Genomic DNA, 24,917 nt, shown 5'->3' with positions numbered 1-24,917 from the left:
TTACTAAATTTATAACAATATCGGTTGTTAGAACAATGATGTTGTTTTTGATAACATGCTGAGTCTTTCAGGTTAGATTTGTAGCAAAAGTATTATGAAACAGGACACATATGTGTCATTCAATACCTGTGCTCTAGTTTCTACTTGTCCTAATAAAAATGGGTTAACAATTTACGTAATAAACAATAAGTATTCTTTTCGAATTTTTTATGAATTAAATGATTATATCAATATCTCACCACATTGCCAAGGAATATGACTACCACGACAAATCCAACGTTCAGAAAAGTTGTATTTAAGTATGTTGTTACTGCCTTCTATTCTAGAATGTGGTGGTGTACCATCTTGCAGAGACCACATATTTTAGGATTTTAGCATTTTAAAATATAGAGAAAGTAATACAACGCCATTATAGAAACTTAAGAAGCAATAGCAAAGGGAAATTGTAAACATGATGACGGCCAACGTCTGAATACGGCACCTAAAGAAGAAGATGAAATATCTTTTCTCCAATAAGACATTTAGCACCCATAACAAAGCATTGTGTGATGTTACATTATCATCTTTGAGTTGTTTTAATAAGAATAAACTATAAATTATTCTTATCTACAGGTATCCAGTACTTTACCACACAAATATAAAACTAAGAATTATTGTGCAGCTGACTTATAAAATGAATTTATCTCAAAAACGGTTAAATTTTCAGGTTACTAACAAGTACACTTTTTCTTTGTAAAAATAATGTATCTTTAATATTTTTTAATACAAATAGAGCTAACTTAAAGAGTAAAAAAGAAGCGCAAATTTATGCCACACATGTTTCATATATGGCGCCCTCTATTAGTTACAGTAAAGTAAGTATTAAATTAAAATTTATCCTGCTTAAAAGCATTTAATTGTAAATTTTTGTCTAAAAATATTTACAAACGTAAAAAAGTTATAGCGAAAAATAAAATTTTAAATTTCCAGTGTAACACCCTGTATTTTTCTTAATATCAACATTTTATTAAAGCAAATTGGCTTAAATCGTAATATTTTAAAGTACAGAATCTAAGGTTTTGTTTTTACAATTACTTAAGGACCACCTTGTATATACAAACAAAACTGTATAAACAAAACATATTTAAGGTCTTAGAGTATAGACAATTTTAAAAAAGTCAAAACAATACACTTACCGACATATTCTAATTGTTGATGGTCAGGCACTTACCTAAAACAAAAATAAAAATGAAATGTCAAAAATATAGTGTAAAGTAATTCTGAATAAAAACGAAAACTATATTTTACCTATCTAAACAAAGAAAACATATACACCACTACATTCTACTATTTGAAAAATTTTCTATTTTCTAAAATAGGTCTGTGGGTCAATGATTGTTAAAACCGCATTATTGGAGTTCTCCCTAAGAGAAAAATCTTTGTGTTTTTGTAGAGCAATGCTTGCAAACATAGACCCTAGGGGAGACCGTCAGTTAGTCACACCCCCTTTTATCCCGATTCCCAGAGATTTACTGTTACAACAGGCAACAGTAGTCGGATAGTTTATTTTCCTAATGAGATACCTTCGAAAAGGAATCTGTCCTGGAAAACACATTTTTTATTCCCTGAAAAACGACCGCAAGCCGTAATTTACGAACATTTGTTTAAATAAATTAAAACACGGATATAATACTATTCGGAAATGAAATTGTTGAATATATATTAGCAATTCGTATTATAGTTTAAATTAATATTAAAATATTAAAAAACTTGCTAAATTAAAATATTTTTTTTACTTAATATTCCGCATGATAGCATGAAAGCATGATACTATGACTAACAAGATACTAATAGGATCTTCCCGTGGCACAAAATCGGTCGTGTTTGCGCATGCCGTCATGGGAGAGTAGAATTTGAATTCTTGTTAAAGTTAAATGGGATTTTTATGCATTCTAAATAAAGGTTTAAGAATTACAATAATCGTACACAAAAGGATATCTCCAAACTATTTATTAAAGATTATTTATTGACACATACAGAAAACTGACATTACGAACGTGCAAGTCTCCAATTACGTCACGACTTATGCGCAATATCTTATCTTCTTAATCATAATATCATGACTTAAAGTATATTAAAAAATCAAAGATGAATTTAGTTTTATATTTTATAGCACTTATATAGCTGGTGTTGATATTTTTTTATAAAAAATACCGCTTTTTATAAAATATGCGACACTGAAAAATTAACAAATTTTATTTTTCGACGGTTGGTATTAGGATCCCAACGAAAATCCTTTTATATTGTAAAAGTTTTTAATAATGGATACACCTTTCATTTTTGCGTTTCTTTTAACCCAATATAACTCATTTAGCTTGACCCTTGAAATCCTCTTAAGTCCTTAGTCTAAATAACCTTAACTTTTAAGCTGAGAATAACAGCTTTAAAATCCGACCTCACGGGTATAATGCGAATATTTAGGATGGAAAACAAACAAAATAGTTGAAGTGTTGCGCCACGGTAGAAAGAAATCTTGCATATTTCTTCTAAATGTGCAATGAAACCAGGCGCTAAAACAATGTTTGAACAAATCGGTGTTTGTATAAGAGTAATACTTACAATATAAATGTATTTTAGACAAATATTTCTATTTAATTTTTACATAAAAAATTGGTTTAATATTTATTTTCCAATAAAATAGAACTCTTTTATTTATATTTTTTGAGATAATTTTCTTTTTCTAAAATTTTTGATAGAGACAGGAGTTTTAATTATTAACACTGATTAATCAACTATTTATAACCACAAATTCGTAAAAATGTATTATCACAGAAAATAAGTAGTACAGTTATATTAAAAAAAAGGGTACAAGTATTAGAAAGAGAAGTTAACGTCATCCTATTTATGTAAAACCGGCTGGGATTTTTGGAGGTTATCAAATGTCATAAGTGATCAAAAATGCAACTCTAGACGTCAAAGACGTTTAATTTGATAGAAAGTTTAACGTTACGTACAATAAAAAATTAATATGCCCTCGTCATTTAAGTGAGATTGAAAAGGCTCAAATAATTACGAAAATGGAAGAAGGATGGTCAATTCGTGCGCTAGCAAATTTCTATAATAGAAATTTGAAAACAATCTTCAGAAAGCAACGATGGGTCCAACAACAATCATTAAAAAGAAAAGTTGGTTCAGGGCGTTCCAAAGTATCCACTCCTCAACAAGATGCTGCTTTAGTTCAATTCTTAAGAGATAATCCATTTGCGACGTCGAAGGATTCAAGGATTCATACGGGATTTTCTGGTGCCCAACCTACTGTAAGCAGAAGGATCAATGAATCTGAATTAAAAAACCGACCAGCTGCTAAAAAACCATTAGTAACTGTTGAACATCGGCAAGCAAGAGTAATATTTGCACTAAACTATATTTACCGCAACCCACAATTTTGGAACAACGTCATTTTTACTGATGAAAAGACTTTTCAGTCGACCTATAACGGTCAAATCCGTGTTTATCGTTCAGCCAATACTACGTTTGAAGAACGATATATTCACTCTCATAATAAATCTTTACGTTTTTTCTGTAAATGTATGGGGTTGGATTAGTATACATAGACCTGGTGTTTGTTGGCGATTAGAGGGAAGATTTACTGCCGACAATTACATTAACGTTTTAAAACACGTAATGCTCCCTTCTATTGAGCAATTTTATCCTAATAATACTTTTATATATCAACAAAATAATTGTTCAGTCCACACTGCCCATGCCGTAAGGAATTGGTTTCAAACGCAAAACCTGGAAGTATTGCCATGGCCTGCGCACAGTCCAGATATAAATCCAATTGAAAACATTTGGGGCATAATTGTTAAAAAAATATATAAAAGAAATTGTATGCCACAAAATTCAGATCAATTATGGGATACAATCTTAGAGTGCTGGGAAGATCTTGATCCAAATATGATATCTAATATAATTTAAAGTATGCCAAATAGACTAAATAAAGTTATAGAAGCAGACGGTTCTATCACCAAATACTAAATTCTATTTGTAACAGTCATTAAAATTATTCTTTATATAATTGTTGAACAAATGGTTTCGTCTAATTATTGCTCAACGCCAATGATTTATATTTTTAATAACCTGTGACATTTGATAACCTCCAAAAATCCCAGCCGGTTTTACACAAATAGGATGACGTTAACTTCTCTTTCTAATACTTGTACCCTTTTTTTTTGAATATAACTTTATATTTTTAAAACATTACATCAAAACCAGCTTTTTATACAAAATGTTTCTAAATTGTAAGTAAGATTTCTAACCATACTGTAAATAATTTTAAATAAAACATTTAGCATACACTTAGTTGTTCTCAGGCTTTTAGGTTTTTACAGAAAAATTATAAAGATGAACAAAAGACGTGTCTTTATTAATGGCTAATAGAAAACTGTTTAAAACTAACTATTTCATACTGTTTATATTAACGCGGCGTCTGACAGGTGAAATTTTATAACGCTGTTTGACACGTCGGATGTTAAAAACTCTGAGTTGAAACTATACTCATTCCTATATCTCGTAGGAATATCTGGAATGACTAGGAATGACTGACTAATCTGGCACTAAATTGAAATATTGCTGTTGATGGAAGGGATATTGTGCAAACTACATCATAGAAGTACCTAGGACATGAAATTCGGTTGGTCAGAGATAACCAGACATGTGAGCTCTCGCGTCGCTTAGGATTAGCCTGGGCAGCGTTTGGTAAATTAAACTATGTATTTTAATAGGATCTACCCACATGCCTCAAAAGAAAAATTTTTGACCAGTGTGCGTTACCTGGACTCACTTATGGAGCGAAAACATTAACATTCACAAAAAAGGTAGTTAAGATACGCGTGACTCAGTTGGGTATGGGGCGCCAGATGTTGGGTGTCTTTCTGAGAGACCGAATCCCAAACGAAGAAATACGTCATAGAACAAAAACAACAGACGCTATCGAAAAAATCGCGTCGTTAAAATGGAATTGGGCAGGACACGTCGCCAGATTATCAGATAACATATGATGGACAAAACGTATTTTAGAGTGGAGACCAAGGCAAGAAGCAATACGGAGCAGAGGACGCCCACGAATTAGATGGACTAATGACCTAAATTGTATTAGCAATAGCTGGATGCAAGTCGCACAAGAGAGAGACAGATGGAAAGAGCGGAGGGAGACCTATGTCAAGCAGTGGACGCATACACGTTGATGATAATGATATCTCGTAGATTTTTGTAATAATCTGTAATACTATAGCTTCAGGATACATTACGGTAATAAATTCCACAAGAAAATTTGCTAATAATAGTTTACTATTGAACATACAGCCAATTATATGAAATAACAGTTTTTTTTTTCGAGAAAAAAATGTATATTATGACCGGAGTATCAATATATTTCTGTCGAAATTAATAGTGTACAAACAAGAAACTACAATAGAAGGAGTATCTTGATTATCAAAGAAAAAAACAGAATCAAATTCTACAAGTTAATTATTTAGTTATCAGTTCTTAAAGTTCGAGCAATTTTCGCAGTATGTCACACAGTGTTCTAAACACAAAAAACTTCACATGCATTACACACGTATCTAGTTTTCCTGTCTATTTTGGGACATTTTAAACATCGTCGCTGCTGATAAGGTTTCCTCTTGAAAAACAGGCGGCTTGGAATTTTCACCTAAAATATTTTGGATACTACTTCTCAACTCTCTAGATAATCTACGGTTTCTTATTTTTTCTATTTGATGTTCTTCGATCAATTGGAAACCCAGTTTCTTGAGGAAAAGCCTTCTAGCAATGTTAGGATTATCGTTTTTTTTCTGTGAGTGATCTGACTATTTATTCTTGCAGTGTTTATTAGAGTAAAAAAAAATGTCAAAGGCCAGCGACGACTGTTGCATTAACTTCGCCTTTGGTCAAATTATAAAAGGAAATAATTTCAGGCAGCTTATTATGAGTATCTGTTACTGTTTTATTATGGTGGAGAGAAGATATAAAAAAAAGCAACTTTTCTTTTCTTTGGTACATACGAAAAAATAATGTATCTGTTCTTAAATCCAAATATACTAGAAAAAGGTTCTCTTCCTTTTTCCTGCAGAAGTTCTATGGGCAAATCAGGCTTATTTTTCCTGATAGTACCTACTGCAGTTAAATTATGAGTCTCACGCAACTTCACGAAGAGATCAAGACTAGCGTACCAGTTATCAAACGTTATATTGCGTTTGGTCCCAGATACGGGAGCAACCAATATTTCTACAATGTCTTTCGGGGAATTGCTAACTCGGAATGGACCTTCCGGCTGTTGTCTTACATACACCTCTATATTGAGTAGGCAGCTCGTACGTGCGTCAACTAATGCATGTACCTTGATTCCATATTTCGATGGCTTATTTGGCATATATTCCCTGAAAGCACATGTTCCTCTGAACAATTCAAGCTTCTCGTCAATTGTCAAAAATTCAGAGGGAGAATATAAAGCTTTGAAATTTTCCATAAACCTATCTAAAAAAGCTCTGATATGGGCTAGTTTATCTAACTCAACTCTTTCTTTATGGTTTTGTTTGTTATCGAATCTTAGACATGACATTCAAAAATCCCACGCTTCGCATGCCGGGATAATCTCTATCTCGAAATATGCAACATAAACATATTAACGTAAACATAATTAACATTATGCAACTTGCAGGTTTGACTATTAGATCACTCCAATACCCAACAGGCGTCACCGTACAGTTTGTTAGAGTTTCCTCCCTGGTATAAAACTCGTTAGAGGAGGGGCTAGCAGAACATGTAGGTTTCTTTCTGGAGCGCCCTCGTCTTTGCCTGGGTACTACAGGCATTGGAGCTTTAACATCATTGTGGTTAGCGTTCATAATAGCGGATGCGTAGAAAACTCCAAGGGTAGCAGGAGTTTTCTCTCTACAAAGCTCGTAACTTACCAGCGATACAACATACACAGAAGTTTGTAATAGTAAGTAGTATAAGTATTTCAATTTTTTTGCGATCAAACGTGCACTTTTTGCGATTTTCCTAAAGATTAAACTGATCTAGTCTATCGAACACTAACTCAACATAGTTCAAATGTTGATCAAAGAGATGGACAGTACAATAAGATCATCTAGATAACTTAAAATCACTAAATTACTAAAACGTCGGCAAAAACGGTCCATGGGTCTGTGAAACGTCCTTGGAGCTCTCTTAAGTCCCAATGATATTCGTAAGTACCGATAAGTCCCGAACGGTGTCACAAATGTAGTTTTATCATGGTCAGCTTCCACAACATTAACTTTATGATACCCCGATCTTCAGTCTATGGTAGACATACAAAATATTCGCTTAGCGGTGTGTAACAAATCATTCATACGCGGTAACCGATTAGAGTCACTAGTAGTTACAGAGTGTAAACAGAAGTAACAGAGTTTGATAATCTACGCAAAGTCTCGTTCCACCATCGTTTTTTGGCACTAATACAACCGACGCGACCGACGTAATTTCACATTCTTCAGTGATGCCTTATTCCGGAAGTGTATCTAACTCGGTTTTAAGCACCCTCTTCTTTGCAGATGCTATTCAATATGGTGACAGTGCAATTGGTGCGCTATTTTCAGTAAATAATACAAAGCCCTGCATATGCTGTAGACTCTTTCACCATTCTAAAGGTACTATTTTCTACTTTCTAAAAAGTCGTTCTAGAAAATCTAGTCTAACTCCATTTCATCATTCCTTACTATACAAATGTAAAGCTATTTTGGTATTCGTTAAGGAATCAATACCAAGAAAAGTTTTATTAGGTGCGTTAGGAAAAACGACGAACAGTGTCAACACTCGTTAATGTATTAATTCGTAAAGCTGGCCTAGGTTCAGGTGAAGTAAATGTATATACGGAAGGGAAATCTAACGAAGATGTTTTTGTATGGCTACACCCCGGACAGGTTGCTCTAATGAAACCTGGTTAATCACAAAAATAAAAAGGTTAAGGGTTGCTCAAGCTATTATGTGGTGATTTTAAAGTTGTGGTTTCGACGGTAGTACTAATCGTAGGCGAGAAACCTGTAATTACTTTAGAAATTGTAGGCGCAGCTTGATCTTCAGATTATTGAGCAAGTAATTTGCGACAATCTTCCTTAGAATAACCGGTAACACGACAATAACAACACAATGCGACCGTTTCTAATAGGATTCACGATTGCGGGAGGCTGTCTCCTCCTTAAAACTAGGTTGCTGAAAGACATCGTCAACTTTCCGTGATTCTATAAGCAAATCAATAAATGTTGCGACTAATTCTCGAAAAATCTTTCTTATAATACTTTTGTGTAATAATCTGTACACCATATCCAATTGAACTGATTCCGTGAGACTATCTGCTTCTAATTGTACAATTATAGTTCTACTTTAGAAACGAAAATATTAACGGTTATTTTGGTATTTTGTTTCTCAGCAAATATTTCGCAATAAACGCGATATGCCGGTATGCGGGTTTTTTAGGACCAAACGTAATTATTATAAATGATTATCAAGTTTATGCAATGTAGAAATAGTATCTTTAACGCCTTGATACCTACCATTTATCAGCAAAATCATCAAAAAGCATTGCGATTCATTGAAACGCGTTTTCTTTAAACATTAATGCAAAATCTTTATAAATTTTTACCGCACTTAAAAAAGCATTTACAATCAATAAACGATAGTCCCGACCAAAGGTCTTAAAATTATTCATGGGTTAGCACTACATTTTGACTTGTGATGTCTACTTTTATGTCCATGGATGAACTCGAAAATTCTTCAAAATCCGACTCCAAAATATTTATCGAAATCAAATGTTCGTCAAGATTTCTATTTTACTTATAATGCAAATTATACAAATGATTTTTCATGCAGTAAAATTAAAAAGTACTTTCCAAATCGTTGGTATGTTCTAATTTGAGTAAAATACCTTCAGTACTTTAATTTTTGGGAAGCACTGTTTTAAATATAACCTTCGAAGAAATTGACACGAAATTACTTCCGGGTTTTAAACAAAACACGAGATTTAAATATCCGAAGTCCAGTAATCAACTTTAAATTATTAAGATTATGCAGTCTATTAATTAGAGCGAAGATACGTTATTGCTTAATAAAAAACAGTCCGGATACAATTCCCGAAACACTTTGTTACTTCTTTTGCAAACGATCTGTCCAGTAATTGGACACTGAAGCAGTTAATAAAATTACACCAGCGGAAAAGGTTCATTACCGAACAAAGCACTTTTTACAACGTGTGATCCTTTTTCGACTCAAAAATGGCTCAAACAAAATAGGTCACTGTGTTATACTGGTAATTTTATTTGTTAAAACTACTTAAATACACTAAAACTTTTATTTACCCGTAATATTTTTACAGGGAAATATATATATACAAAACCACCAGTTTATTAGGGCTGCAGTCAGAAGGTTGACCGAGATGTTAGAGAAACACTCTTTTGACTTTTTGTCAAGCTTTCGGAATTGTTTTATTCCATTTTCAAGACACTGTAATATAGATAAAAATGTGTAAATGTTTACAAAATATCACAATTTGTCAGTGCAACTTAATAAAACTTTGACACTCAACATTAACAACACAAATATAAAATATAATAATGGATAATACGTTCTTAAAGTTTTGGTCAGGATAGACCTTTAAAAATTTTAAGAACTTTATGATTGTATTATCCATTATTAAATTTTATATTTGTGTTGTTAATGTTGAGTTTTAAAGTTTATTATAAATAATCTCAACGACTATATCTTGAAAAAGGAATAAAACAATTCCGAAAGCTTGACAAACAGTCAAAAGAGTGTTTCTCTAACATCTCGGCCAACCTTCTGACTGCAGCCTATAAATCTTCGTATCTACGAATATGAACATTATTTTCTGCAGAGTTTGTGTGTTTTTTGTTTTGTTTTTTTTGTGTTAAGTTAGTTTTAAATAATGAGTAAAGTCTACAGCAGATATATAATAACATCGATAATATGCTAAAAATCGCACTACATATTGGGTTGTAAGTTATGAACTATAAACATCTGTATTTCTTATAAACTCTATGTCATCTGTTATATTTTAGAGAACTGATGAAGCTTTAGAAATATAAAGCGAAACGTCTTCGATAAACTTATGAAGTAGTTGAGTTCTTTTTTATTTGCCAACCTGAATGACCGATTAAACCTCTGAATTCGCTAGTTGAATACTTTAGAAATATAAATTGACGGTCGTAGTCTTTACAATGTCTACTTATACAGAAGGTTTTTTCGTGACCATCAAACGAAAATAAGGCGTAAACTGTACCTTACTACTCAAGAGATGGAGCAAACTTAATGAAAAACTGGCGAGAACTGAAGCAAAAAAGACCTTCCTGATTTAATGCAGAAAGACGAAGAGATACCCAAGGTTCTTAAATGATCGCACCGACCACCTCATGCAGTCCACCATGGGAACACTATCTAACAAATTAAAAAGAAGAGCGGATGCCATCAACACACAGGTAAGAGCACGATTATTGAACTTCCACATTTCCTCGGTACATTCCAATATAGCATTCATTCATCGACAAATGTCAAATATATTCATCCAACTTGAACCTCTCCTACCTTCCAATATTTTGGATCAATATGAAACTTCTCTTCTCAAAAAATATACGTTCTTTCTAAACAATTCTTTATCTTACCTCCAAACAAAATTAAATGATCTAGGGTCCACTCCTTTCAGTCGTCTACCATTTCACGATAAATGGATTAAAAATCTCACAAACATCCAAATCCCTAGAAATATATTAAAACTTCTATCTCTCGGACCTAAGTTCGAATTACAACCCTCGCTTAACGATTATTGCGTATGCAATTTCGAAGCTGACATAGAAAACATACTTTCACATTCGGAAGCCAATGAACTCCTCGAATTAAGATCATCTGCTAATAATATTCTCACCAACTTTTCACATAAACCTCCCTAAGCCAGCTCGGATATAGATGATGTCTATAGGCAAACGTCCACATTCCTTAAAGAACACCCTGACCTGATGGTATTAACCAGCGACAAAGGCAATGCAACAGTACTAATGATGAGAGAGCAGTAGTTAAACCTGAGCCAACAACTTCTAGATGATAATAAATATTATCAGCCACTTCTCCGCAATCCCACCTCAACTTACCCAAGAACGAGACTCGCATGCAACCGTGAAGCTGAATTGTGTGTTTTTAATGTGTTTTTGTATAATTTTTAAAAAAAGTTTTGGACATTGCTTGTAAGCCTTATTATGAGATAGTTGGGAAATTTTTAGTATTGGGTTTTTTTAAGGTATTGTTCTGAAAATTAATCTCTCAAACTGCATGGGGATTTTTCCTCTTTGGTATGTATTAGTGAAGATCAAGTTAAGTCTTTTTACTTTCGTTTTGAGAATAGGTAGTCCGGTATAGTCATCTTAATTCTGTTAAATTCCCAGCTTTTTTATGTATATAGGCCTGCTGCTTCGTCGATTTTTTTCTGGAAGTTTAATGAATCGTTCTAATATCCCGATTTCTTTACACTTTTCATCCAGAATTTTGTTTTTAACTTCTCTGGCAGCTTGTCTTATCTCTGTTGACCCTCTGTCAAGACGATGATATGACTATAGAAGAGAAATATGTCTATACAATTAGAAGGAAGAAAGAAGAAAAAACAACAAGTTTTAAATAATAATAAACTCTAGAATTTAAATGACGATGAAAGATTTATTAGAATTTACGCAATATAAAAATGACAATGAAGTATTTAATTTTTCGTCAACTTATTACGGGAATACCTTACCTTCGCGAAAAGCTGCAAAAAGAAATTTTTATGTTTTACTGAAGTGTCTTAGGAATGCCTCCCGCTACTCAAACGCCAGTATTAAGAAGTAATTATTTATCTTTCTCTAACCAACGGCAGGGATTTAATTATAAACGTTTGCTTACTAAATAATTAACGCCCAAATAAATTTTAAACAGCGTTACCAAGTTTTAGAATTTATAAAGTTTCAAAGACAAGACACCTGGAATGATGGCTATAAATTTTAAACTTTGCTAATTAAGTAAATGTTAATTATTGATTTAATTAATTAGAAATAAAAACTTACTAATCTATTTTATAATATACAAATAAGTAATCGATATACAAAAGTTTAAAATAAAGAATGAGAAAAATATATAATTGATCAGCTATATGCAATAACAACACACGTCCAGTTTCCCTGACAACCGATCAGACTGATTGGCCTGATCAAATAAAATAAAATCTAAATGTAATTCGGTACAAGTTAGAATAAACTTTATATTAAAGTTTAGGTAAAAATTAAAGATATTCTTAATAAAGTATATGATCTACATAACGGGATGATTGTTTAAATAAAAAAAAATGAATTTTTGCACGAAATTTACTTTTTAAATTGCTGCAGTGAATCATGTTTTTATGAACGATTGTTCTGCAAAGTTGAAGAGAACTTTAATTAAAGACTTGCTAAATTAAATTTGACTCCGTAGTCAAAGAAAATGTGTATTATCATGCTTCGTTGACTTCGAAAAGGCATTCGATAAGGTACAGCATGTAAAATTAATGCAGATACTGCATTAATTTATAGGAATAGTTGACAAAAATATTCGTGTCATTAAAAATCTGCAATGAAATTAAACTGCTATCGCAAAAATTGGAGACAGTTACACCGACGAAACTTCGATACAATGAGGAGTCAGACAAATTTGCATTTTGTCTCCTTCTTCTTCAAGTGCCATCTTCGTGGCTGAGGTCGGCAATTATCATAGTTATCCGGACTTTTGAGACGGCTGATCTGAAAAGTTTATTTGATGTACATCCGTACCACTCTCTTAGGTTGCGCAGCCATGACATTCTACGCCTCCCTGTGCTTCTCTTTCCTTGGATCTTTCCTTGTATAATCAGTTGGAGCAAGGTGTATTTTTTTCCAAGTGTAATATGTCCGAGATATTCCAATTTTCTTGTTTTAATTGTATTTAAAATTTCTATTTCTTTATTCATCCTTCTCAGAACCTCTTTGTTTGTGACGTATTCTGTCTACGATATTTTTAAAATTCTTCTCTACACTTACAGCTCGAATGATTCTAGTTTTTTCAATGATGTCGCATTCAAGGTTTAAAATTCCATTACATAAAACAAAGTCGAAAAAACATAGCATCTCGCCAACCTAACTCTTAGTTTCAATTTTAAATCTCTTGTACATAGCACTCTTCTCATTTTGTTGAAATTGGCTTTAGCCTTTTCTAATCTGATTTTGATCTCCTAAATGTAATTATTTGTGGAGTTGAAATTGTTGCCAGATATGCATATTTGTCCATTTGTTCGACTTTGTTTCAGTTTATTAGAAGAATTTTCAATGTTTACTCGGACCAGGAATTTAAAAAAGCACTTAAGAGAGAGCCATATGGAATCAAAATCAACGGGGAACTATTTAATGATATATTAAATACGCTGACGATACAGAAAATATTGAAGGTCTCCAAATTCTGCTTGATTGTATTTACGAAATAAAAAAGGAAATGGGCATTAAAATAAACTCAAACGCAACCAAATTTTTAGTTTTTAGGAGTAACACACATCCAGATGGAGAGCTTCAATTAAATGGAGTCCAAGCTGAAAATGTATACTAAATTACAGATTTGGGAACTGTCATAATGGACCAACTGGATCTAGATATAATAATAAAATGAACAATAGTAATTACTCAAACTACTTTAATGAAAATAAAGACATTTCTTTGAAATAATCATCTTAGTTTAGAACTAAAACAAAGAATGGTTAAGTGCTATATTTCGTATGTACATTTGTGAGGAGCAGAAGTGTGGACACTAAAAGTATCTAGTATAAAGAGAATTTAAGCATTGGAAATGTAAATTCATAGACGGATGCTGAAGATACTTTAAACAATAGGAAATACTAATGAGGAATTACTAAGGTAACAAAGATAGAGAATTGCTAAAGACTAATAAACATCGAAAAATGTCTTATCTGGGATATATAGTGAAATAAAATAAATTAATATAGAATATTAAAACTGATCCTTAAAGGCTAATAGAAGACCGTAGAGGTGTAAGAAAAAATCATGTTTCTTGGTCTAAAAAAGATTCATGAATGTACTGAGATATCAAATGCAGGACAATTATTTCATGTGGTAGGAAATCGAGAAACCTCCACAAGGGTCATTGTCAACGTCGGATAACTATGATATGGCACTTAAAGAAGAAGAAGAAACCCTAGTTTGCGTACGCGCTATCCTCCCACACCCAACTTTTTCGAGGGCCAAGCCCGTCACCAAGTTACCAACTAGCTTCTAAAATTATTGGACTTTCTGTACCTCCTCTAAAACATCTGTCGTATAGTTGGAACATCCTCCGAGGTATTCGGAGATTCTTGATGACTTCCGACCGCCGCTCTGAAGGAATAGCGAAGGTTTTCGCCTCCATGCTCGTACTCTGGAGTCTATCTGCACTTGACTCGCCACTCAACAGAGAGTCTGTGGTGAGCAAGGCGCCACCGGCGATGCAGAATACTTTAAACAGTTAGAGTTTTCTTACGTGAATAATATATTAATCTTACATATATAAATTTGTCTAGTATTCTGAGCACGGTGGATGTTTTTAATCTCACGGAGATACTGGCAGCTCACGCCTCAATGTGTGGCCAAGTACACACTTCTCGAGATGTATAGAAACGTCGGCGGAGTGTTGACTGTTGGACCTCCCTTTAGTCCGTTCCGCCACCTATCGTGAAATAATCGTAAGTCGTGACTTTTATTATTTCTGTTTAATGGTTTTGGCGACAAAGTGTTACTTTAGCTCAGCCATCGATTGAGGAGTAATTCTAAGTCCACCTGGGGCTTTTATTTACTCCCAACCATCGGTGGTCTAGTGGAACGCTGTGTCAGTTCGACACAATCTGAAATAGTTTTAAAACAACATGTCTTTCCCTATTTCAAAGATTGATGTCTATTCGAACAGGAAGCGTTCTCTCCGTGCTGTTGAGCTGTTAGATAGACCAACAGTCAACAATACCGGTTCTATACCTCTTGTTGGTTATAATAATATCGTAGCCAACAAGGCTTCTTAGCTTAACTCGAAGAAATGTTCACTCAGGGAATAATAAACGCAGAAATAGTTAAAAAGGTACTCGGCCAACAAGGTCTAGCTGTGGTTAAGATATAGACCGACTTGATCCCGATCGGAAGATGCTCTGCCTTTTTATGCATTTTTTTTTGTAACTCCGCAGCGATCTTCCATCGGAAGGCTAATAACAACGTAGTTAATAAAACCGTTTGTTATTGACAGGCCAATCTTCGCTCTAATTGGCAGCTTTCGTGCTAATTGGAGACACATCTTCCTTTTATTTAGTTTAGTCAGCCATCCGTCAACCGGCTGACCTTTATTATTTTTATTTCAATAAAAAAAAACATATAGTTTTTAAATTTTTTCAAGTTGCCCAGGCAAAGATCCCCCTGGCCAATTAAAATAATTTTTAAATGCGTCTCTTACTCGAAAAGCATTTCCTGTTGCATTTTCACTTTGCAATGGCAAATTTTGCAGTTCGGAGTTTGTTTCTACTTTTGGCTCATTTTTGTCATAGTTGTACGTATATCCATTATATTTTTTAATAAAGTTTTAGTTTTTAGGAGTAACACACATCCAGATGGAGAGCTTCAATTAAATGGAGTCTAAGCTGAAAATGTATACTAAATTACATATTTGGGAACTGCCATAACGGACTAACTGGATCTAGATATAATAATAAAATAAACAATAATAATTACTCAAACTACTTTAATGAAAATAAAGACATTTCTTTGAAATAATCATCTTAGTTTAGAACTAAGACAAAGAATGGTTAAGTACTATATTTCGTATGTACTTTTGTGAGGAGCAGAAGTGTGGACACTAAAAGTATCTAGTATAAAGAGAATTTAAGCATTGGAAATGTAAATTCATAGACGGATGCTGAAGATACTTTAAACAATAGGAAATACTAATGAGGAATTACTAAGGTAACAAAGATAGAGAATTGCTAAAGACTAATAAACATCGAAAAATGTCTTATCTGGGATATATAGTGAAATAAAATAAATTAATATAGAATATTACAACTGATCCTTAAAGGCTAATAGAAGACCGTAGAGGTGTAAGAAAAAAATCATGTTTCTTGGTCTAAAAAAGGTTCATGAATGTACTGAGATATCAAATGCAGGACAATTATTTCATGTGGTAGGAAATCGAGAAACCTCCACAAGGGTCATTGTCAACGTCGGATAACTATGATATGGCACTTAAAGAAGAAGAAGAAACCCTAGTTTGCGTACGCGCTATCCTCTCACACCCAACTTTTTCGAGGGCCAAGCCCGTCACCAAGTTACCAACTAGCTTCCAAAATTATTGGACTTTCTGTACCTCCTCTAAAACATCTGTCGTATAGTTGGAACATCCTCCGAGGTATTCGGAGATTCTTGATGACTTCCGACCACCGCTCTGAAGGAATAGCGAAGGTTTTCGCCTCCATGGTCGTACTCTGGAGTTTATCTGCACTTGACTCGCTACTCACCAGAGAGTCTGTGGTGAGCAAGGGGCCACCGGCGATGCAGAATACTTTAAACAGTTAGAGTTTTCTTACGTGAATAATATATTAATCTTACATATATAAATTTGTCTAGTATTCTGAGCACGGTGGATGTTTTTAATCTCACGGAGATACTGGCAGCTCACGCCTCAGTGTGTGGCCAAGTACACACTTCTCGAGATGTATAGAAACGTCGGCGGAGTGTTGACTGTTGGACCTCCCTTTAGTCCGTTCCGCCACCTATCGTGAAATAATCGTAAGTCGTGACTTTTATTATTTCTGTTTAATGGTTTTGGCGACAAAGTGTTACTTTAGCTCGGCCATCGATTGAGGAGTAATTCTAAGTCCACCTGGGGCTTTTATTTACTCCCAACCATCGGTGGTCTAGTGGAACGCTGTGTCAGTTCGACACAATCTGAAATAGTTTTAAAACAACATGTCTTTCTCTATTTCAAAGATTGATGTCTATTCGAACAGGAAGCGTTCTCTCCGAGCTGTTGAGCTGTTAGATAGACCAACAGTCAACAATACCGGTTCTATACCTCTTGTTGGTTATAATAATATCGTAGCCAACAAGGCTTCTTAGCTTAACTCGAAGAAATGTTCACTCAGGGAATAATAAACGCAGAAATAGTTAAAAAGGTACTCGGCCAACAAGGTCTAGCTGTGGTTAAGATGTAGACCGACTTGATCCCGATCGGAAGATGCTCTGCCTTTTTATGCATTTTTTTTTGTAACTCCGCAGCGATCTTCCATCGGAATGCCAATAACAACGTAGTTAATAAAACCGTTTGTTATTGACAGGCCAATCTTCGCTCTAATTGGTAGCTTTCGCGCTAATTGGAGACACATCTTCCTTTTATTTAGTTTAGTCAGCCATCCGTCAACCGGCTGACCTTTATTATTTTTATTTCAATAAAAAAAAAACATATAGTTTTTAAATTTTTTCAAGTTGCCCAGGCAAAGATCCCCCTGGCCAATTAAAATAATTTTTAAATGCGTCTCTTACTTGAAAAGCATTTCCTGTTGCATTTTCACTTTGCAATGGCAAATTTTGCAGTTCGGAGTTTGTTTCTACTTTTGGCTCATTTTTGTCATAGTTGTACGTGTATCCATTATATTTTTTAATAAAGTTATGTAGATCACAAGTCGTCAGTACTATGTTATTTACATTTTTTCGTACTGCTTGAATTCGCCTGTTATAAATTCGAAATTTTTGATATTAAATGCCAAACGTGTTTTCAACAACTGTTCTCCTAATATTAGATATGGGGCTTCAACTTGTGTATTCCGTAGAGTTGTATTTTGTGGTAGTTGTAATGTTCCTTATCGAAGTCGTTTGCCCAATGAAGAATTTGTGAAAATTCCGCCATCGCTGTTCTTGCCATATTCTCCGACGTCAACAACCAAAAACTTATAATTGGCGTCTACAAGAGCCAACAAAACAATTGAAAATACTTTCTTGTAATTACAATAAAGCGATCCTGTGTGTTTGGAGGTGCTTAAATAGTAGTGTGTTTACCATCCAAGGCTCCCACACAGTTGGGAAAGTTCCAGTTTGTGTAGAAATCTTCAGCAATGACTCTCCACTCTCTTCAGTAGGTTCTGGTAGTGTTTCGGCTATTAAACTGTTGCACATAACTTTACATGATTTATGTACAATATCTTGCATTGTACTATGTCCTAAGCGGAAACTAAAAGAGATCGCCAAGAAAGAGTCCCCAGTTGCCAAATACCTAAAAAGCAAAGAACTGCAGTACTGTTTTTTATCTAAAACTTTTATTCTATTATCAAACCACTTTTTATGTTATCTGTCTTTAAACAAATTACATTTTTGTAGGTCAACTGTGTAAGACTAGATGGGCAAATATTAGAGACACATTTAGAAAGTATTTAAAAAGAAACATCACAAAAAATGGACAAAGAGTCATTAAAAAACATTTTAATGAAAGAGAAAGGATAACTAACATTAAGGATATTGATAATACCCAACAAGAGTCTGAAAAAATAGTGACTGAAGATGAAAAAAGTAATTCTGGCGATGAGAAGGAACACAATGTTTCTGCCCAAGCCAGAAGAAAAACGATGAACGAAATGAAATAATAGAAGAAACCAAGAGTCAAAGAGAAGATTCGTCTGCTTCAATTCAAGGGACTGAAAAACTACCAATACAAAAACACACTACTACATCAAAAAAGAACAGGAGTAAAAGAAAAGTTACCTATTCTCAGCCTTCTGCTTCAGCAAAACTCATTTAGTATTTAATTAACAAATGTGGTGAGCAACTTACGGCACCACCAGATGCAGTTGACGCCTTTCTAATTGGCACAACACCAGCCTAAAGTCCCTTTCGGCTCTAAATTTTCATTTTGCGAAATCAGAAATATTGTCGGTTGTACAGAAATATGAGCTAAAGTCTCTTCAAGAACAAACCTATACAGCAACAATAAAGTAGTACAACAGCTCTTCCAATAGTATCGCCTGTATCCAGTTACCAATACGCTAATACATCAACAAATAATTCACCGATGCAATCACCTGTTTATTCCCAATTGCAAGCTCCACCGCCAATTACAAACTATGGATGATGATTTTACTACAAGCTCTTATAACTTTCAAGATTTGTAGGACTGCTTTCGCAGCTTCTAATAAAATATGTATTTTATGTTTATGTTATACACATATACATTTTATGTATTAGATTGATTACTATTTAAATGGAAATAAGCCACAATTAAAGGTTAAAATACGTTTATTGACGTTTCAATTTCCACTTCGGAAATCGTTCTCAAAATACATTTCAGTTTATAACCATTACATCCTTTACACTCTTAATAGATTTCAAGGATGCGTTACTAATAGTAGCACTTTATTTCAGTTTTTCCTGATGACGAAAATAAACATTTTCGAAAGCTTAAAACTTAGTTAAAAGAGTACACTTATTTCACCGCTGTAAATCCCAATAAACCTCAAAGCTCCGTTTTTCTAACGTTGTCAGCAAATACTTCTTTTACTTTTCTTTTTTAAGGCATGGCATTCTATCAAAACATCGCTTATCGTTATGGTGACCTCGCAGGACGAGCACTCAAGGATTGGGCTAGGACCAAACAAAAACTTGCAAGAGAATACAACAAGAGGTGTTTTCTATTACGCTGTAGATCATCCAACATCACACCTTCACAGATTACACATTCTACTTCATCCATCACAAAATTGTTGCAAAGACAGGACATCCAGTCGAACAAGGACACTTTACAATTTACCAGGTTAGAAAACAGAATTTTGAATTTAGAAATTTCAAATTGCATTAAAGTTATTCACAGTTTAAAGTCTAACTTATCAAAATTCAAAAGAAACATCATGTAATTAACTTCATTTTTAATAACTTTTCTAGTAAACAAGTTGTATATAACAGAACTTTTTACAAAACCAAATTAAGTAACACTAACAAATTGTATAATAGGCTATTCAATCTTGAGCTGAATTTAAAACTAAAGACAAAACCGGACTGGATTAAGAACCTTTCCAAAGTAACTTTACCAGATGATATCTCTAGATTTTTGTCTTTGTGTCCTAAGTTCAGCATAGAATTTATCTTAGGGAAAGATATCCCTATTAAGGATATGTTGGCTAACGTTGAAACAATTATGCATTCTGTCACTGTTGTGCATTAGAGGGACGTACTTATAGCTAGATCTACGTACATCATTACTGATTATTTACATAAAAATAATAACAAAAATAGCTTTAACTTTTTCAGAGTTATGTTACAAAAAACTCGTAAGTTTCTTAGTGAAAACACTAACACCATTGTCATGCCTTCAGACAAATGTAATGTAACTGTAGTTCTGGAAAAGCAGAGATATTTAGATCTATGTCTTGAATTACTCAATTCTGATAACGTATATCAGAGATTGAACAGAGATCCAACTAACACTGTTCAAACCAAATGTAACAACCTCATTAAGGAATTGTGTGGCTCAAGCCAAATAAATGAGGATAGAAAGAAAAAACTAAATAGCTACAAGGGTGTTATAACCAAATTTTACGTGTTGCCCAAGATCCATAAACCACAACTTGCAGTTCTTCCCATTGTTGCATGTATTGGTACCCTTACTAATTTATTAGCATATTTTTTAACTGAGATCTTAACCAGTACATATGTTTCGAATGAATATTACATAAAAAATTCTTTTGATGTTTTCAACAACTTTAATAACTATCGGTTACCTGAAGGCTATGTGATTATCACTCTGGATGTAGTTACATTATTCACCAATGTACATCTAGATGCAGCTTTAATAGCTATTGAAAACAATTGGAATTTTTTTAGTTCTCACTGCAATATCAGTTTGGTGTACTTCAAAAAAACTTATATCTTTTCTGTTTAATAACACCTATTTCACATTTAATATTACTGTGTTTAGACAAACACAAGGAACTCCTATGGGAGGTACTATCTCTCCCATTTTGGCCTGTTATATTATAGATCATTTACTGGATACGGTGATCCCAAGATTGTCCTTTCATATTCCTTTTGTAAAAAAGTATGTGGATGACTTAATCCTAGCTATTCCTAGCAATGGATCCACAGAAATCTTAAATGTATTCAATAGTTATGAATGTAGAATGTAGAATGTAGAAAATGGGGCGGCCAATAGAGCCTGATACACTGCGACCTTTGCAGATCTATTGTGTTTCCCCCTTATTTTAAAGCACTTCATCTAGCTTGGTCCTCTTAATGAGACTCAACAGCCTTGATAGTGGCCTTTTCATGTAGCCTGGTGCTTCCGGTTTTTCCTCTCCGAGTTCCAGAAACCGCATTCGTGCGAGACCTTCGCAATGGCACCGAACGTGTAGAGCGGTTTCCTCTTCTTCCAAACAGAAACGAAAGGTGTCCTCTTCTGTCAGGCCTATGAGACTCAAGTGTCTATTGAGTCTACAGTGCCCAGTGAGCAGACCCACTATCATTCTGACAGTCCTGCGTCTGTGCGAAAGTAAGTCTGCTGTAAATTTAGCCGAATGTCCTTTGATGAACTGTTTGGCCTGCCTCTGTCCTGGTGAGTTGTTCCACCACTCAAGAGACTTCTGTTGCACCCATTTGTGTATGGCTGCCCTTTTTATCGTATTTGCGATTCCAAAGAAGGGTTCCGGACCAACCAGTGGCGTAGATGCGCCTTCTCGGGCCAATTCATCGGCCTTCTCGTTGCCACGATGACCCTTATGTCCCGGCACCCAGGCAAGTGTCAACCTGTTTTGACTTCCCACCTGAGAGAGGACATCCAAACAGTTCCATACCAGCCATGAATCGACCTGTACCAAACTGAGAGCCTTTAGAGCCGCTTGACTATCCGAATAGATAACGATGGAGTCGTTATCTACATTTCGGCAGATTAGTTTCATAGCGCACCTGTGTATAGCAGCTAATTCGGCTTGAAATACGTTGGGTATGTTCTTAGACATACCCGGACTTCCGTCCTTGGTTTTATGCCATATATTCCAGCCCCCGTACCTGTATCCGTTTTGGAGCCGTCCGTATACCATATTGAGTTTGCTGTTAGCGGCGGACCAGTTTCCCAGTCCTCTCTTTTTGGTATTGTATAATTTGAAAATTTTTGTTAAAACTATACCTCGTAACCATTCGGTCTACAGGCATTCCTAGAACGGGGTCTGCCTTTATGTCCTGGTATAGCCTTAAGTTATCAGCTCCCTGCATCATACTTATTAGAGCTTGGCCTTGGATCAACCGATGTACTGTTGATCTGGCTTCACTCTGTATGTATATATGCAGAGGTAATAGGTTTAGCAGAACTTCTAGCGCGTCCGTTGGGGCTGTTCTCATGGCTCCTGTAACACTCAAGCATGCAAGCCTTTGTGTGCTACTGAGCAATCGAATCGCCCCGGACTGTTGCGTTTTGTTCCACCACGCCACTGAACCATAAGTTATCATGGGCCTTATAACCCTTGTGTATAACCAGAGGTTCATTTTAGGATTTAACCCCCAATTCTTACCACACATTCGTCTACATGTGTTCAGGGCCATAGTGGCCTTCTGTGTGACTTTCTGAATGTGTGCATTCCATGTCAGCCTCTGGTCGAATATTACACTTAAGTACTTGGCCTGACTTGTGAATGGGATTTCTACTCCCTTGAGCACTAGTGGCTGTAAGCCTTGCAGTGCTTTTTTTCTGGTGAAGGGAATAACAGATGTTTTTTTAGGGTTAACCTTCAGGCCTTCTTCCTCACACCAGCTGTCCACCATCCTCAGAGCGACTTGAAGTCTCTCCGAAATTATTTTGGTAAAGCGTCCTCGGACTACAATTACCAAATCGTCAATTCAATAGTTATGATCTTCTATTACAGTTCACAGTCGAACATGAGAATGATCTATATTCAGTCTCCTTTCTTGATACCCGGTTCATCAGAACCCAGAACAACTCCCTGATTATCGACTGGCATAGAAAACCTCATAGTTCTGGACGTTTCCTTAACTATTGGTCATATCATAGACATTCAATAAAAATCAATTTGCTCAAGCAAATGAAAGCTAGAATTATTGCGATCAGTGATCCTTCTTTCCATCAGAAGAACATGAAAATCCTGTCTAACCTTTTCATCGACAATTTATACCCAAAACACCTAGTCACCAAGATTTTATTCAGTTTGACCCCGAACATAGCACGCCAAAATGATGAGTTGCAAATTACTGTCACAAGCAGAGAACCGAACGACAATTGCTTATATACATCTTCAAAATATGTTAAAGACATAACAGCGGAGAACAAAATACCAATTGCTCATATACTTCATTAAAATACATAAAAGGCATAACACCCAGACTGACAAGACTTAAAGATTTTACCAATTTAAAAATAGCCTTTAAAACTTCATTAACTGCAAGATCTATATATTCCAAGGTTAAAGAGTAAAGTGACATCAAAGATTGTTCCAACGTAGTTTACCAGATTCCTTGCAATAATTGCAATTTGGTATATGTGGGACAAACCACACGTAGCCTAGGTAGTCGCTTAATCAATCATCGTAGCGACAGCAGACTATATCCGGAAAGATCTGCCCTTGCACAACATGTTAATAAAGAACATCATATAATGAATTATGAATCAGTTAAAGTTTTAGCTACTGAATCCAATTACAAAAAAAGACTCTTCTTAGAAATGGCATTCATTGCTCAAAATTTAAACGCAATAAACAAAAGGAGTGACATTAATCAGTTAAGCACCATTTACTCCTACCTATTATATTTGGACACACATTCACAATCCAATGATGTTTCAACAACTGAGTGATTATAAAGTTTCCAGGTTTCGTCATTTATTATAGTTTTCATTATACAAATTTGTTTTTCAACTTAAATACAATCTCTGGTAAATTTTGATGTGTAATATTAGTAGTACTACATAAGATAAAGAAAATAAGAAGAAGTACTGTCATTTGCCATGTCCAGGAATGACAGCTATTCTTAACCTAACACTCAACTGTTGGTCGGCACACGTGGCCTTTTTAAATCGTTGTAATTGTTTTTTTCTTATTTGTTAAAGTAAAATAATTTATCAAGTATGGTCTTCTACACCATGCAATTTTTATATTTTTTAATAATTGACTCAATGAGTGGTGCGTGAATTTGTCACCTGTAGAATATCCACCAAAGACAAATCTCAATAACGTAAGTTTTTTTTACAACCTTGACAGTCTTAATAGATTTCGAGGATGCTTTACTAACAGTAGCACTTTATTTCAGTTTTTCCTGATGTTGAAAATAAACATTTTCGAAAGCTTGAAACCTAGTTAAAAGAGTACACTTATTTCACCACTGCAAATCCCAATAAACCTCAATATATATATATATATATATATATATATATATATATATATATATATATATATATATATATATATATATATATATATATATATATTTAAAAACTATTTAACTACATAGGAGAGGGCGACAATGAATACAAATACATTTAAATACAGTAACATTCATAACTTTAGTTTTATTAGAAGCTTTATTAGAAGATTAGTAGTTTTTATTAGAACGAAAATATTTTTTTGTAAAAAAAACCTTGTATAGTTGGTCAATAATAATTATCTTTTGTCAGTTTTAAATAAAGGTATTAAAGAATAAAACGTCCACTGTCTCCTAACCTTAGGTATAGAAATTCTATAGTTATACTAATACCATTCTATTCTGCCAACGAATCCTACTCTCACGTTTTTGAAGACATTTGTCGCGTGACCACTGGGCATATGGCGTAAAATGTGTGTCCAATAAAAAGGA

The 24,917-nt window shown here is 34.3% G+C and overlaps 1 protein-coding gene across 1 annotated transcript; it reads left to right on the top strand.

Annotated features, from left to right (window-relative positions):
- Positions 1-3,056: 3,056 nt before the first annotated feature.
- LOC140449034 (uncharacterized) lies at positions 3,057-3,584 on the top strand. Its single transcript, XM_072542174.1, has one exon. It carries the CDS (start codon positions 3,057-3,059, stop codon positions 3,582-3,584), a length of 528 nt encoding a protein of 175 aa, XP_072398275.1.
- The last annotated feature ends 21,333 nt before the right edge of the window (positions 3,585-24,917 follow it).

Source organism: Diabrotica undecimpunctata, chromosome 8 (genome assembly GCF_040954645.1).
Source record: "Diabrotica undecimpunctata isolate CICGRU chromosome 8, icDiaUnde3, whole genome shotgun sequence".
NCBI classification, from domain to species: Eukaryota; Metazoa; Arthropoda; class Insecta; order Coleoptera; family Chrysomelidae; genus Diabrotica; species Diabrotica undecimpunctata.
The sequence above is the reverse complement of the archived record's forward strand: the minus strand, read 5'-3'. Positions and strand labels throughout refer to the sequence as shown.